Source organism: Peromyscus maniculatus, chromosome 22 (genome assembly GCF_049852395.1).
Source record: "Peromyscus maniculatus bairdii isolate BWxNUB_F1_BW_parent chromosome 22, HU_Pman_BW_mat_3.1, whole genome shotgun sequence".
NCBI classification, from domain to species: domain Eukaryota; kingdom Metazoa; phylum Chordata; class Mammalia; order Rodentia; family Cricetidae; genus Peromyscus; species Peromyscus maniculatus.
Genome location: NC_134873.1, coordinates 49,092,591 through 49,105,509, shown reverse-complemented (window position 1 = coordinate 49,105,509; position 12,919 = coordinate 49,092,591). Strand labels below are relative to the sequence as shown.

The 12,919-nt window shown below is 40.2% G+C and overlaps 1 protein-coding gene across 2 annotated transcripts in view; it reads left to right on the top strand.

The window, feature by feature from the left end:
• The window catches only part of Sos1 (SOS Ras/Rac guanine nucleotide exchange factor 1), a 91,511-nt gene that overhangs the window by 47,280 nt on the left and 31,312 nt on the right, over positions 1–12,919 (top strand). For both annotated transcript variants that reach the window (XM_076558727.1, XM_076558728.1), the window contains exons 9-10: positions 4,022–4,149; positions 4,880–5,535. In XM_076558727.1, the coding sequence (XP_076414842.1) occupies positions 4,022–4,149; positions 4,880–5,535 (784 nt within the window). The remainder of the gene's footprint in view (positions 1–4,021; positions 4,150–4,879; positions 5,536–12,919) is intronic.

Below are 12,919 nucleotides of genomic sequence, written 5' to 3'. Positions count from 1 at the left end.
AAGCTTTGTTTGCTTTATTAAACAAAATTAGACTGGATTGTTAGGATTAATTATAATGACCAAGATTCTGAATATTAACAAAGTGGTTCAACAAAATAAACGACTTTGATTAATATCCTGGAGAATTACCCTCATTCTCTTTGCAATATGCTGGGTCCATGTAACCTAAGGGAAAGTACGTTTCTTTCATTTTAAAAATCAGGTTAAAGTCTGTTATGTGTAGTATGGACACACTAATACTTTCTAAGGCTGACGTAGCAAAATATAAACTTAGTGGCTGAAAACAACAGTACTTTATTCTTCTGTTCTGGAGGCTGAACTCAGGAGCTGACAAGGCCTGCATCCTGGAAGGGTCTAGGGAAGAGTCCTCTCTCAGCTCTGAGGAGGCAGCCATGCAGGGTTCTCCTTGGCTTCACAAGTAACCTCACTCGAGGCTTTGCCAACTCTCCCTGCCTCATGTCCATCACTTCCCATTCTTTGTGTCAGCGTCCAGGCCTCCCTTTCCTTAGTACAGAGTCTCCAGATTAGTGGATGTAGGGTTCAGTCGTGATCTAGCATGACCTCATTGGATTAAACCTGCAAAGACCTTAGTTCTAAATCTGTAACTTTTCATGTCATTTCAGTTCATTGGGTACATTAGTGAAAAAATCTTTGGTCTGACAGTCACGAGCAGTCATGAACCTGCCTAGTCACTTACGTAAATGGTGTTCATGTTATATTATGTTGGAGAAAAGTGGTTTCTAGAAATAAAATCATTAATTCATCTGTTCCTTTTTAAAAGGGAAGCCATTCTAGTGATTCTGTGTTTACTAATAAACTGAACTCATAAAATTATACACTGTGGAGGTGGGGAAAGGGATGTAACTCAGTGGTAGAATGCTTGCCTATTATGCTTGAGGTCCTGGGTTCAGTCCCCAGTACCACAAAAACCAAGAACCTCAAAATTAAATACCATGTACAATTTATTTTGGTTTAAAATAATGAATTTTTATTCTTCAGAATATTTCTGTGAATATTGTTTTTGTTATTGGTTTTTTGACATAGGGTTTCTCTTTGTGGCCCTGCTGTCCTGGAACTCACTCTGTAGGCCAGGCTGGCCTCGAACTCACAGAGATCCGCCTGGCTCTCCTCCCGAGTGCTGGGACTAAAGGCGTGCGCCACCACCGCCCGGCTTATGCTTTTCCTTTGACAGCTCTTTTATACCATCTGTCTCGTAGGATTTCCTGGGAGCTCCATTGTACATGCATTATACCTCAATCACTACTTTGCTTCTTTCTGTTAGTCAGGGGGCCAGGAGGAGATGTGAACAAGCCTTACTCTTTAGCCCAGGCTGGCATAAAGCTTACTCTGGAGCCCAGCGAGCCTTAGAGCTGTGGTCATCCTTCTGCCTCAGACTCTGAGTGCTGTATTAGTTGAGCTACCACACCTGGCTTCCCCACTGCTTCGTTCTGAGGAACCAGAAAGTAAACAAGGGATGAGTGGCTCCTTTCCTGTGAAAAGATACATTTTATCATCTGTGTAGGACATGCACATTTCCATTGTGCTTTAGAATATGGTTCCTTAGATGACATTCAGTGTCTGTGCGATATAATCTTAGTGGAGAGAGTGCACTTGATAGGTAAGTTTCCAGGGTTGGTACCAGGCACCCATGGACAGTAGCAAGAGATGCTTCTGCTGTCACTTATATATGAACTATTACTGCTTTGTTTCTGTGGCAACAGTAAGCCATCTCCTTAAGGATAATTAGCTTCAATTATTTTGCATCGTTTAAATCAATGTAAATAAAAATAAAAGAATGCACATACAGAAAGGTCTTTATTAGTTGGGTGTTTTGACCATACACCTTTAATCCCAGCATTTGGGAGACAGGCTGGTAGATTCTCTGTGAGTTTGAGGCCACCCTAATTGACATTAAAAAAAAAAAAGGTCTTTATTATGCTGAAATGTTGGATGCTTGCCTGTTAACTATGGAGGCAGGAATATGTTTCCCGATGGACATATTCCATCAGGACACTTTATGGAGATGGAGCTCTGCTAACAGTGCTCTGCTAGCACTAGGTTCCAGCCCCAGCACTGTGGGAGCCGGACATGGGGTCCCAAACCCTAAGGGGAGGCAGGAGGATCGAGAATTGAAAGCCAGCTGAAGGCACACAAGACCCTGTCCCAGAAAAAGGAAGAAAAGGGGGAAAAATAATGTTGGGTTGTGGTTTTTAAAAATACTAGTAGTGGAGAAATGGCTTAATGGACACAGAGGACACAGGTTCAGTTCCCAGTACCCACATGCCAGGTGGTAACTGTCTGTACTCTAGTTTCAGGGGGATATGACATCCTTTTCTGGTCTCCAAGGCACATGGTGCACAGACATACATGCAGGCAAAACACCCACACACATAAAATAAAAACACAAGCAGTATTTTTCATATGCCAATATATTCCTTATGCAAAGTGCAAGTTAAATGATACATAAAAGACTCTGAAACATGAAACATTTTTTGAATAGAAAATCAAATGATCTCTAAACAGTTTTTTCTTGTATATGCTTTATATTAGAATTTTGTACATTAGGTATGTAAAATACTAAGGACAGGAGCTGGATTGATGGCGTAGTAGGTTAGACTACTTGCTGCTCTTCCAGAAGACAGGAGTTTAGTTCCCAACATCCATGTTGGGTGGTTCAGAAACACCTGTAACACCAGCACCCCCATCTGACCTATGAGGGCACTGCACACACACACACACACACACACACACACACACACACACACACACACGATCTGTACTTGGGACAAAATACAGAGGGAACAGTATTCTGTTTAGTTGTCAAATCTTGCTCTGTATGCTACTGACTTGTATGTCTCTTTACAATGTTAAGGACTGTTTTTGTACATGTATTCATTTATTTCTGTAGGGGGATGAGCAGAGGGATGGGGGCACATGTTTTTGGAGATCAGAGAACAACCTAAGGGAGTCAGTCTTCTCCTCCTACTGTGTGGGTCCTTGAGATTGAACTGAGGTCATCAGGCTTGGCAGCAGCTTGACTTGCTAAGTGATCTTGCCAGCCTTGAACTTTATTTTTTTATTCTACACTTAAGACTATCTCTGTGAGCCAGGTAGTGATGGCGCATGCCTTTAATCCCAGAACCTGGGAGGCAGAGCCAGGCAGATATCTGTGAGTTCTAGGCCAGCCTGGTCTACAGAGTGAGTTCCAGGACAGCCAGAGCTGTTACACAGAGAAACCCTGTCTGGAGGGTGGAGGGTGTGGATATCTCTGTGCTTGGTGCCATGCTAAGTCCTATGGCGTCAGAAGCAGTTCTGTGCTGTTTCTTTTCAGGACTGTGAGTGCCGAGTGCATACATGTTCTTTCACACCGAGAAAGAACCAAGAACCTGGTAACAGATAGTAATGAGACACATTCTGGGTCTGGAGCTCAGACTGACCTCAGACTCCCAAGTGCGAGAATTACATGCATGTGCTACCAAACCTTGTAGAAACAGCGAGAACTGCTTTTTTCTTCAGGGACAGTCTTGGGTATCTGAGGCTGCCTGTGCCTGCTAAGTACTAGGCTTACAGACATCTGCTACCATATCTGCTTTATGTGATGTCAGAGAATAGAACTTGGGACTTCATGTGTGCTAGGTAAACACATTGCCAGCTATATCCACAGCCCAGAAAATACTTCAGGAATGAAGTTAGAGGCTGGGGAGACGGCTCCATTGTTAGGAACACCTACTTGTTGCTCTTGCAGAGGATGCAGGTTCAGCTCTCAGCTCCCAGCACCCACATAGTGGGCTACTACCACCTGCCACTTCAGTACTAGGCATCTGACATTTTCTTCTGACCTTCATGGGCATGAAGCACGCATGTAGTACATGTTCATATATGCAGGCAAAACATTCATGCACATAAAATCTAAAAAGATGTGTTTATAGAACATTTCAATACTCAAGTAGAGAAAGCTGAACGAATGTGAATTTTACCCTTAAATAAAGCGAGGTCATTGTTTTGCCTTTGGACTTGGCAGCAGTTGGAAGAAAAGAGTGAGGACGAAGACGATAAGGAATGTGTGAAACAAGCTATCACAGCTCTGCTGAACGTCCAGAGTGGCTTGGAAAAAATATGCTCCAAGAGTCTGGCCAAGCGAAGACTGAGGTGAGTATTTCCCCTTTAACCCTCTTCCTTTCTGTCCTGAGGAGGCTGTGGTATAAATCAGGGCCTTAGCTCCCTCCTCAAGTAAACAATGGAGAAAACGGTGTGAGTGACAGGCTTGCTCTTTCACAGGAAGTGACATCAAAGCCAGGAGAATTTGTTATTGTTTGAAAAACCTTTCATATTTGTGCATTTTCCCCACATACTCCCAGACAAGAGCCGAAGGCGACAGAGCAAGGTTGACGGTAGATGCACCCCAGCGTCACTGTTAGGTCAGTCAGCCTAGAAGGTGTTGGCTAGTTTAGTTAGGGACTGGATAACTCGGGACATTAATTCAGGTAGCAGGTCTTCTGCTTTCTTATTTATAATGTGCTGTATGCTCTTACCTTTCCGTCTTGTTCCTTTAAAAATACTTACAATTTACTTTCATCTATTTTTTTTTAACTGTATTGGGCTACTTTTTGATATTTGTCTTTCTAAATATTTAGTACTCAGGCAGAAATAATCATTTTGTACCTGTATTTATATAGTTGGATATCACTGTTATTTTTATAACTGTGAGAAAAGTTTCTGTGCTCTTGTCATTTCCCGAGTTGTGTGATTACATATGTTATATTTAGGAGTTAGCAAGCCCCGTGTCAGCGATGTTTTAAGTTGTTGTACCCCGCCACCCTACCTGCGTGAACTGTAGATTCTGTCTCTGTGTACTAATAGTGTCTCTTCCTTCACCCAGTGAGTCTGCATGTCGATTTTATAGCCAGCAAATGAAGGGAAAGCAACTAGCAATCAAGAAAATGAACGAGATTCAGAAGAATATCGATGGTTGGGAGGGGAAAGACATTGGACAGTGTTGCAATGAGTTCATAATGGAAGGAACTCTTACACGTGTAGGAGCCAAACACGAGAGACACATATTTCTCTTCGATGGCTTAATGATTTGCTGTAAATCAAATCACGGGCAGCCAAGACTTCCTGGTGCTAGCAATGCAGAATATCGTCTTAAAGAAAAGTTTTTTATGCGAAAGGTACAAATTAATGATAAAGATGACACCAGTGAATATAAACATGCTTTTGAAATAATTCTGAAAGATGGAAATAGTGTTATATTTTCTGCCAAGTCGGCTGAAGAGAAAAACAACTGGATGGCAGCCCTGATATCTTTGCAGTACCGGAGTACCCTGGAGCGAATGCTCGATGTGACCATGCTGCAGGAAGAGAAGGAGGAGCAGATGAGGCTGCCTAGTGCTGATGTGTACAGGTTTGCAGAACCAGACTCTGAGGAGAATATTCTGTTTGAGGAGAACATGCTGCCCAAGGCTGGGATTCCAATTATCAAAGCAGGGACTGTGATTAAGCTGATCGAGAGGCTCACATACCATATGTATGCAGGTAAGAGACAGGAAACCTTTGATTGTCTTTCTCTGTTCAAGCTGATTGATTTGATGGGTGCGTTATGATGCCTGAAATAGAAAACTAACAGCAGGCAAAGACTTGTGACAGAGAAGCTTTGGCTAAAACCATCACTCTATTTCTCAAAGTCTTTCCTTCTCTACCTTATTGACAACCATTATTTTAAACCTAGACTCATAGTTAGAAGAGAAAGGTCACTAGTCTGAAGTTATCCAGTAAAAAGCAGTAGGACAGGATGAAGCATCAACGTGAGCGTCTAAAAGTGTCTGCCCTGTGTTACTGCTTTTCTTATTCTATCACTGGGTTCCAAACTAAGTGGGATTTTAAATAGTCACCCATCATCAGAATTGTGCTGCTGGCAGAAATAGAGACAGTATTGCCTTTTCTTCTTCTCCATTCCTACACATATTTAGGAAATCTGGAAACCATTTTCAGTTTTTGTTCTTACTTGTTATTTATGCAAACAGAAGACAGACCAGTCTGGACAACCTAGACGGATGCTAGGCAGGATTCGACACACAGTGGGATGCCTGGTCATTGTCACATCTTAGTGCTGTGGTGGAGTAGACAGAATTGAACTCACACTCTTTCCCTTCATGTCTCAGAACCATAGTTTTTCATCTCAAAAATTAACATCAAAATAGCTACCTTTAGTGTGTTGTTGAAAAGCATAAATGAAATACTGAATGTGAAAGCTATTTAAATTTAAATGCATATTTTCAAAGAATGTCTTTTCTTTAAAAGACATGTATGATTTAAAATCAGTATAAGTCATAATATGGTATTCTTAAATACCTGAATGTGAAAATTAAAATCTATCCCCATACTTCTCATTTAAATATATTCCTATTTTTAGGAAATGTATGTTTCTGGGGAAAAGTATTTTCCCAGTTTTTTAGAAGTCCTATAAGTGGGTTCCCTGTTTCTTTGGAAGGTGTCCTGGTGCCAGTGAGATTAGGCTTTTACACAGCCGTCCGTTTACTCACTTCAGTGAACCGAAGAGCATTTAACAAGGCTCTTCTGCTCAATTTAGTTAATACACAAGCAGAGCTCTATATGGCTGGGAACTACCGAAGGGAGAGAAGTGAAATTTGAGTAATATTTTTATTAGTACTCTCAAACCACTTTATAATGTACTGTATGCCGTTATCCACATTATGTCTCCACACACGAGTTATTCAGTGGTAGGTGCATAGTAGCTGAGACATGTTGAATAATAAGAGAAGCCTCACTTGGGATTCTAGTTTTACTGTAAATTGTCACCTAGAAATGTCTATACTCGGTGTGTTCATTACTCAAAATTAAAAAAATATATATTAAAAAGAAAATTTAAGCTACTCTATAGTTATATAAAAGATAAATAGGCCAGCCTGGGCTACAGAGTGAGTTCCAGGAAAGGCTCCAAAGCTACACAAGAGAAAACCCTGTCTCGAAAAAACAAAAAAAGAGAGAGAAAGAAAGAAAGAAAACCAATAATTATAAAATTATAAAAATACTGTTAACCCAAAATTTGTGGGTTTAAAATACTCAATTTTTTGACAATAAAAGTTCAAGTTGTTTACCTTGCCACATTGTCTTTGTTTTTAAATCCTTGCAAATTTAAAATCTGTTCATTTTATCCTCAATACTGTTTGTTTGTTTTTTAAGAAAAGGACAAAACAAAAACCATAGACGTCACAACAAAAAATTAAGCAATACTTAATTTTCCCTACAGCACAGCTGGTGAGGAGCACTGGAGAACAAGTGCTTCTGTTTTCTAGAAGAGTCAGTTGTTACTTATTTCTGTATTCTGAGATCTACAATCTGTTTTTATAACACTCCTGTACATTTGTAACTGATGTAGTTAACAGAGTTAATTTATGACTAGCAGTACAACTAAGTGTTTTCTGGGGAACTATGCCTTTGATTTATTTTGGAAATCTTTTTTTTTTTTTTAAAATGAGTATACTTTAGTAAGCTAAGAGGTTTTACGTGGTCTGGCAGCTTTCATTCCTTATGTGTTCAGTGCTACTAAAGTCCATTTTTGTCATGATATTATCACATACATTTGATGACTTATCAACTTATAGCTTTTGCATAAAGTAATATTTTCTATGGTCTTTCTTAATGTAACACTTAAATTTCTAACTTAGTACAATTCTGATGAAGTTAAGTTTACTGGAATTTAACTTAATGACATGACTCTACTTTTTTTTAAAGATGTCTTAATTTTTATGTGTACCTCTATGTGCCATGTGTGTACAGTGCTGGTGGAGTCCAGAAGTGTCAGATTCCCTGGGACTAGAGTTATAGATAGGACTTTGTTAGTATTCAAACCCAGGTCCTCTGCAAGAGCAGCCAGTGCTCTTAACTTCTGAGTTATTTCTACAGCCCCTGTTTTACTTTTTAAAGCTTAAAAAAAATTTTTTTAATTCTTCTAGTATTAAAAAAAAAGTATGTTATAACTAAGTTTTTGACATCTTTTGTCCTGTTTTGAATTTGATTGACTGTTTTATATTATGTGACAGGTGTAACTGGATCCACCAGCATCTTTGATCAGTTCTGAGCCTGACGTCCATGAACTTAGTGTTAGTAGCCATACTCTGATGTCGCTTCCTGAAGTCTTCACTTGCACTGTAGAACTTTTTAATAGCCCAACTACTCTGGAGAGTCCATTCTTGATTAGTACCGGCAGTATCGAGTGTGCTTTCGGTAGACATTCATGGCTTTATAAGACACACAAGCAGTAGTGTCAGCCTCCTCCACCGACAACAGATAGTTATCACTTGTCTTGATAGAAAACATTAGTCTGTTGTTACCTTTTATTCAGTCTCCCCAAATCAAAAGGGGATTTTGGATTTGGTTAGTTGGTTATTAGGTGCTTTTGTTGGAGAACATGTAGAACAGGTTGTGGCTTACACCAAAACAAGCTAAACTTAGTAACTCACTCTTTTTATTATATAGTGAAAGGCACTGTATATAATACACGAGGAAATTTAATTAACGATGTAACACAGACAGCACTTAGATATCAATCATCTAGATTACTAGGAGTTGCTCAGACATACTGAAAACAGGAGAAAACTGGCTTACATAGGATTAGCTCAGGTCTAATTTGGCTTCCGCTGACTTGATCTCTCAAATGTCACACAATCAGTTACAACGAGGGCTGCACACGGTTAGAGCCAGCAGCTGTGCACACCCTCAGTTCATAAGCAAAAGCCCGAGACCCCCAAGAGTTGTTTAGTTTGCTAGGAAGCCTATCAGTTAATTCTGGAATGAAGCCTAGAAATTAACTGCTTTATTCAGCAGACTATATGTCCATTTCCCACTGACACTTGCAAACTGAGTTTTAAAAAGTTATTTTAATATGATAACACTTAAAAATGTTATACATGATTAATAATAGAAACAAATGGAGTTTTAATTACTCATGATGGTTATTCATTCGGGACACATACAGGTATATTATGAAGAGATATAGTTTTCTTTTTCATTGAAATAGGTAATACGTTCTGAGTATTGTGATGTACAGATTTGCGTGCAGTTAGATCCTATCCGTCTCTTATCCCTGAGCATGAAAACTATTCCATCACTGGCCTTTACCCTTAGCCCCATCATTTTATTTACTTTTCTGTGTTATTTGAGGGAGGACCGGTAGCCAGGCTGGTGCTAAGTTCATCAGCCCCCGAGTGTTGGGGTTACAGGTGTTTGCCACCAGGTGTTTTCCTGACAAAACCCCATCACTGGGCTATCAGAATAGCTCATTCTGTAACTGGAAAGCTTTCTGGAAAAACGCATTTCTCTCGAGGTGAGTTAGGCTATGGGGAACATCCACGAATAATGACTGACTGATGTAGTCTAACTTACAGCTTGTCTTTCCTCCCGAATTCTGGAAGGAAGCTACTCGTTGGGTGGGTTATTTTAAGTTTGGCAGTGCTACAGAGAGACAGCTTCCTTACCCTAGAGTGAGCAGCCACCAAGTAGGGTCACAAGGGGAAGCGGGGCCGGAAGTTCATTTCTTAGAGCTGCTGGAGACAATGAAATGCAGCTAGTTAGGAGCCAAAGCAGCGCTGGTGGGAAAATGGTTGGTGGCAGTGCATTGGTCTGGTCGTGAGTGGTAGAAAGTGGGTACCACTGAGGCCCGGGTAACGACAATGGCGAACACACATCAGTGCGGAGAACTGTTTCCTCTACATGGTCAACTTCTTCTGTGGAAGAAGGAAACTGAGAAAACTTCAGATCTTTTTCTTTGATGTACTTACTGCTGTCTCGGCACGCATACACAAATGTTCAGAATTCTCTGTTAGGTTTGAGTCTGTGTCTCCGTGAGTTCAGTTTGGGCGCTTACCTTTTAAAGACTGGACAAGTTTTGATCTATAGGGCGGTGCTCTGCTATTTTTAAACCCTGATTTTTTTTCAAGTGTTTGTGCGTCAGCATAGCGTCTGTTTCCTTTTTTAAGGAATTCAAAAGTGATTGTTTATAAGTCCTTGCTGAGGAGCTTATTGTTTCTTGAGGTTTTAAATGGCTGTATTAAAAGGGAGTATTATCACATGAGCAGACATCCTGATTAACAGTGTTCCACTATGGTGGATGGGGGATGGGTGTTCTTCATAAATAGATTTGTAATGTAATAAATATTTCATAAATCTTATGACCTTGCCATATTAAATGCCAAGTGTTAGGGACAGAAGAAGGAGAATTGGTGACCTAAATCTAATATGCTATATTCTGAACACTGGATATACTGTAGATATAGTTGAAGTTCAGAGGATTTTGAAAAATTGTGCACCAAATGACAAAGAATTATCCAGGGGTGGGGTCAGCCAGAAGGCCAGCAAAAAATAGTAGCCCTGGCCTGGGAATGTAGCTCAGTTGGTTGAATGCTTGCCTGGAACTCATGGAGCTCTGGGTTCAACCCCCAGCATGCACCTCATAAACTGGTGCTGGCCCACGTCTGTCATCTCTGCCTCTAGCACTCAGGAGGGCGAGGAAGGAGGATCAGATGTTCCAAGTCATCCTCAGCTACATAGTAAATCCTGGGTCAATCTGAGATATGTGAGACCGCATCTCAGAAAACAAAACAAAAAATGCAAAAGTAACTACAGATTATTGTTGAAGAAACATGGACCTATGCCAAGAACTTGAGATAGACTCTGTAGGTATTTGTCTAAAGAAGGTGTGGCCAGGAGGAGACAGAGAAGCTACAACCGTGGCAGGAAAAAGTAAAAAGAGTGTTACCTCTGGTGGGTTAGAAAATGTGGGATTATGTCCGAGTAGTATGTAAGCCTTTGCTTACACACCGGAGGAGAATTTCAAATCGGGCTGCTTTTTATTAATGAATATTTGTTATACTTATACCTTAAAGCCAAACTCTGCCTGACTTTCTCCTTTTTATGTTTGTCTCCTGTTTCTGAAATACCATGTCAGAATATGAGTAGATCCATAACTGTGCCACGAGCAAACAGCAATGTATTAGTTCCCATCACTGCCTGGTAAATGGAAGAGACGGTACTTTGTTGTCTTCGGGAGTTATATAATCTGTCCTATTGCTGAGGCTTTTTTTAAAATATCAGATTCACTTAGTTCTTTGCATTGTCTGTCATAAAAATAAAGGTCTCCTGTGATTGATGTGACATAGCACGTGTCTGAGTCACTGAGATGGAAAAATCAATGCAACAGAAACAAAAACAGCTTCTGGAATATGCATGGATAGCTTTCCTATATAAAATTTCAAAATACAGCTAAATCCTCTCAAAATAACTTTGTTACTCATTAGGAATTTTTCATTGCTTTAGATTAGAAATAATTCTGTGTGTGTGTTTGTGTGTGCACGAGTGTGCATGCATATTAAAACCATGGGAATATGGATAGCTTTTATTTATTTATTTATTTTTAGTGCTTAAGCTTTTGCCAGTTTTCTTAGAGTATTTTAATTCTTCCACATATACCCCACCCTCCCTTTTTGGCAAGGCTGCTTTCAGCTTCCAGCCAAGACAAGAACAAATTAAGTTTCAGTCACGGTAGACCACACTACAGCCATGGCTACTGTAGGGTATTTATTCCGTTTGCCAGTGCCACACCACAGCGGTGGCTACTGTGGGGTAAAAGCCTCCCTGACAGTGTCTTAGGAAGGACAGCTGCTGCTTCCTAAGCAGACTGCTCATCTCCAGTGACTTCTGGTGCCTCTGAGCAGCTTAGCAGCTACAACTGCATGCTGATGTGATCATTTATATGAACTTCTATGAGGATTCTGTTCTTAGATCTCACAGCTAGGTAAGGCTTATGGGAATCCTTTGATCTGGGGAGAAAACAGCACCAGAGCTGGAATCACACAGCCATGTTCTCTTATGTAGTTGTCCTGACCTACTCTCCTCCCAGAAACTGTGCGACATAGTGTAGGATGTTACGTGATGACGTGTAGGGACTGATGTGGTCCCATCTGACTGAGATGGCCTGGAGGCACAGCATGCCTTTCCCAGTATAAGCATGTTACTGAAGTAAAGAAATGACTCAAGGAAAAGCAAATTGTTTTCAAATAGACTTGGCTTAAGATGATGAAGACCCCACTTTAAGAAGTAGTTGTACTTTTCTTAAAACATCTTTAATTCACTTGGCACTTGCTTCTCTTCTGTCTGAAACCCATGGCTTTTAGCCTGATGTTGGGTAGCATTTGAAAAAAAAGTAGTTCTGAATGTGGATGTTAGATCTTCAGCCTGAAATAAACGTATGTTTTGAGGAGGAGTGTGTCCACACTCTCAATGTGGACCACAGCCCAGAGATGCTCAGAGACCTCATCTAGGATACACAGCTCTCTCCAGCAGGGACAGCCGAGCATCCCAACTGTGGCTGCCCTGTGGCTTCCTGAACACATGCTATTTTGAGAAGCCTCACCTTACAAATAGATTTGCAGAACAGGAAGAAGGTTCTTGGAAGGGAGGGTTGTGATGGAACCGATAAATATCTCTGTTTTAAAATCTCGTACAGCCTTCTGTTTTTAAATCTTTTCTTCTGGATGAGACATTAGTCTTTAACTGAGGATCTCTGTAACTGAAGACAAACAATAAAATACCAACAGAAAGGAAATTATTAAAAGATTTTATGTATTTAAAATACTTTTATCAGTAACCGCTTAAACTAAAGGATGGAACATTAAATAAAACCAAAAATTTCTTTAGATGGAGGCATGGTCATACATGCCTGTAATCCCAGCACTTGGGAGACTAAAACAAGAAGATTGTGTGTTCAAAGCCAGCCTGGATATCTAGCTAGGGCCTGCCTCAAAGCAAAAAACTCCCACAATAATATCCTTTTGTTCTATAAATTTTTCTTCAAATTGAAAAAAATATTAAATATATAAATATTTTCAACTCAGGGCTGTTT